Source organism: Loa loa (genome assembly GCF_000183805.2).
Source record: "Loa loa unplaced genomic scaffold supercont3.260, whole genome shotgun sequence".
In the NCBI taxonomy this organism is placed as follows: Eukaryota; Metazoa; Nematoda; class Chromadorea; order Rhabditida; family Onchocercidae; genus Loa; species Loa loa.
The window spans coordinates 69828-74460 of record NW_018108440.1 but is presented as its reverse complement, the minus strand read 5'-3'; the positions used below and the strand labels follow the sequence as shown (position 1 = coordinate 74460).

General features: G+C 22.3%; 1 protein-coding gene across 1 annotated transcript in view; it reads left to right on the top strand.

Moving 5' to 3' along the window:
- Positions 1-479: 479 nt before the first annotated feature.
- Positions 480-4633, top strand: part of LOAG_11311 (hypothetical protein) — a gene marked incomplete at both ends in the record, with an annotated part of 6525 nt that continues 2371 nt past the window's right edge. The window contains 3 exons of the mRNA XM_020448330.1: positions 480-562; positions 1683-1791; positions 2690-2912. Coding sequence (XP_020301516.1) covers positions 480-562; positions 1683-1791; positions 2690-2912 — 415 coding nt within the window. The remainder of the gene's footprint in view (positions 563-1682; positions 1792-2689; positions 2913-4633) is intronic.

Below are 4633 nucleotides of genomic sequence, written 5' to 3'. Positions count from 1 at the left end.
TTTCTGTGATTAAAATTTGCTTCCCTATTTTTTTTCTCGAATTCTTTGTCAGATTTGAATCCGAGTAACTTATTTAATTCTGTTATCATATTTATCATACCCTATCACTACTATAGACAAAATATTTCAGCATGAGTGATTATCACCATAGACAATATCTTCTGGATCATTGATTGTTTCCATTGTAATAAGAGCATTTTAATATTAAACATAAATTTTTATGACTATTATTGTTATCAATCTCATATCAATGATTATTATCATTACGTACATTGACATCAAAAGTTACAATGCCAAATTTTGCATATTATTATTATTTGTTTGCTGTAATATTGAGGATAAAAATTTTGATGGCTCATTAAATATGCATTAAATACAAATAATAAAAAAGAAAAAAAAACGAAAAAACTTTACCTCAATTTTGAAATGTATCATAAAAATTATTAATTAATCGTTTCTTTTTTTTTTCAGATTCATCAATGCTCCGATTTGGTAATTCATCAACATCTGATTATTTCAAACTTCTTGATTTAGATGGTAATCATTTACTAATCGGTGCAAGGTAATTAACCTCATTTTGTTTTAACTTTAGTTATTCATTTTTTTTTTTTGATAAAAGAAAAGGAAAAATCGTAACATTTAACTAATTTAACTTCATTGCAATAATTTGTCACAATCACAATCATTTGACATTCTCATTAATCTTTTATTGCTATGATGGAATAATTAAATCTCAAAAAGAAAAACGTTTTTTTTGGTAGTTTTTTAAAGATTTAATTTTATTTTAATGTTATATATAGACATGATAATTTATCAATTCTTGCTTTTTTGAGATTTGTATGCAACAAAAATAAATTTAATACATTTTTTTTCAAATGACAGAAATAAATTTAAAAATTTAATGAATTGTAGGAAAAAATTTTAATTACGTCAATTTGAGTTTTAATTCTTTCCAACTATTTAATTTAATTTTCAAAGTAATTAATAATATTTTGACAGATATCAAGTATTCAATAATATATTATTGATATTACATATTAGTATTTGTATATGTATGTATGTGAGAACAAAATCAGAAATTAGTTCTATAATAATATTATTAATATGTTTTTCATTACAATTTACTCCGTTTCTTTTTACAGTAGTATCTATACAATGCCTTAATATTATTAGCATTAAAAAAAGGAAATTATAATTTTTTGAATTAAAATTAAAAGTACCAAATTATATTCAGTAATTTTATACCATTTTCAATCCTAAACATTCTCTACTTTAATATTCATATACTTATAAACCCATTTACTATCATGATTTTTTAAATTTTAATTAGATGAAATACTTAAATAAATATTGTTGAATACGTATTAAATTGGGTATTTAATCGTAAACATAACGGAAAAATATAGCAAAATATCAAAAGAGAAAAATAGTTTTTACAAGTATGTATGGAATTGGATTTGTTATGAAACTTATATACTTATCACTAATCATAATTCTAAATGTTACTTATGATCACATGTTAATTAAAAAAGTTACTGTACAATTATTTCCAGAAAATTGTTGATTTTTTCCCGATGATAATTTTTGTTAAATGCAAAATAACAATTTTGGTGATGATTTTACTAGTTGGTTCAATTTGAATTTGATTTAAATTTAACAAATTTAATTGAATATTTTTACAGAGATGTTGTATATAATATCAGTGTTGAAACATTCACCGAAGTACATTCAATTAAATGGCCATCAAAGGAAAATATTGTGATGGAATGCTTAATGAAGGGAAAATCAAAGGTGAAAATGTTAACAAAAAATATTTAAATGATAATAATGATAATAATAATATTTCAACAAAGTATGCATTGGAAAGTAGACAAAATTTTTGATCAAAATTTAAAATGTAACTCAATTTCATGACAATTATAATAAAATTTTTTCGTACTGAAAATAATTAAATTTTGATTTGAATAGCTGTTAAAATTAGTAATCAAGTATTACTTCATTGTGATTACAAAAAGATTTTTCAACAAATTGAATTGAAAATTTCCATCATAATTGTGATTGTGATTGTTCATTTTCGAAAAAGAAATAAATGAATTTTCAACGGGAACAATGCGTTATGCAAGATGAAATAAATTTTATTTTTATAACTGAAATTCACTACTCATTTCAAATATTCAAATTAAAACTTTTGAAATACAATTTTTTTTTTTCGCATAATTGTTAAAACACGTCATATAGCAAAGTTTACAAAAAAAAAAAAAAAAACGGAAAAACGGAAGAAATAACCGTTCAGCATGATTAATCATGCATGAAACAAGTGTTCCGACTAATTTTAGTAGTACTTTTTTTTCTTTCTTCCTTTTTTCAATGATCGATTTCTTGTTTTGCTTTTTCGTAAGTTTAGTTCTTCCGAAAAAAAAAAGACGAAAAAATCATGAGAAATGGAAATTTTGCTTTGGAAAAAAAAAACAGAAAACCAAGAATTATGGGATATCTCGGGAATTTTTTATCATCATATACTTATTAGTTTTCTTTTATCCCTTATTTTTAGTTAAAAAGTTGTAAAATGAAAAATATAATTAAAATTCAAAAAATTTTTTTAGTGTTTTTTATTTGTTTAAAATTTAAATTTCACACGAAAATTTCAACACTAATATAATTGAATTCTATAAGTAAATAAATATTTCAGGATGCATGTCATAATTATGTACGTATCCTGGCTAAAGATGATGATCAAAGTATCCTAATTTGTGGTACTAATGCATTTCAACCGATGTGTCGAAAATATGAACGTGAAAAATACGGTGATTATAGGCAAAGTTTAGAATTTTCCGGACTCGGTATTGCACCTTATGATCCAAATCATAATTCAACATTTCTTCGAGATGGTGATCTGTTGTATGCTGGGACAGGTAATAAACTTATATCAATAGTAATGCTCAAATATTTTATTGAAATTTTACAAATTTGAAAAGCAGATAGTATATTTTCCGGTTCACCTAAAACTTCCCGGAAATATACATATTATGTTTGAATTGGTAAAATCCGGAAGAAATTTTGTTACATAAATGGAAAATTTATTCATTCTTTCAATAATTTTTCATAAATTTAAATTTCGCTTACAATTAATTTTTGAAAAAACTATGAATATTTCAATAACATCATAAAATATTTATTTATTTCATTAAATTTAAAAATTAGATAATTTTCATTTATCAAATCCTATCAATTTTAACAAATTAAAACCAGGAGTTAAAAAATGAAAAAAATTTTTAAAATTTTAAAAAAGAATTTTGAATAATTTACCATTGGATAATTTCTGTTATCGATCAATTCTCATCCATTGACTGCATTGTCACATTGGCTATTCGTCCATTTATGGTGTGACCTTCAAAATTTCGCATAAATTTCAAAATGTTAACGAAATGAACTAAATTACTGCCATCATACATTAACTTTCCCCTTTATCCCAAAATGACAACAAAATTCCCATACTTTCGGCATTTTCGTTGTTGGTTAGCCAACAATGAATTAAAAGGAAAAAAAAAAAATTTTCATCTCTTATTTTGAATAAAATAATTAATTATGGGAAATACATTTGAAATGTTTAAAATTTTAAATTAGCAAAGATTTGAATTTGAAAATTTAATTCATTTACTTTTTTCTTTTAGATTTTAATTTATTAATTATTACGAAAAAAAATTTTAATGTTTATTCGTAAGCTTATAATGTTTGCATTTATCGTTAAGTAAATAAAATCATTCATTAAATGTAAATTATTGTAGAATGTTTAAAGAACGAAAGAGTGAAAATAAATTATAATCATTCAAAATTATTCAAAGTAAAGCAATTAAACGATATAATAATTAAACAAATAATTAATTTATCGAAATTTATTTCTTTTGGAAATAATTTTTTCATTTCAGATTTCAACGAAACAAAAAGTTAAATCAAAAATTTAACAAATTTTAGAATTACTTTTGAAATTTCACGATAGTAATAACAATACTTTTTAACTTATTTATATATAATTTCTTGTAGAGTGTGAAAAGAAAAACAACAATTAATTCGTTAAAAAATTAATTTTAATTTATCAAAAAACGGACAATAAATGTTTGTTTTAATAAAATTAGAAGAAAAAAAAATATTTTAAATAAAGATATAAATGAATGGCTGCTTGAATTTTCCCAAATTTTATTGGAAAATTTCAAAATTCTATTAATATCAGTTTTTATAATTTTTATGAATTATTAAAGTTTATTAATTATTGTTGAAAAAGAACAAAAGACAGCAATAATTATTTTAGATAAAATACTGCAAAAATTTTCCTAAGTTTTTATTTTTAATTGTATTAAGATGATGGTTTTTAAAAATATATGATTATATTGAATTATCATTTTTTTTGAAATCAACTTTTGACCCCTCTTCAAGATGTCCATTTTTGCTTGCTATCTAAATTGTCCATTTGTGTAAAGGTCAACAAACGGTGAGCTGAATGGTCACTCTTTCCATTTAATCATTAAAATGAAAGAAGAGGTACACTTCTCATCGGTAATAACAATATTTCTTAGTAGATAGAAAGCATTTGTATTCTTAACTTTACGAGTAAGTTAAATGGAAATAATTGAAAATT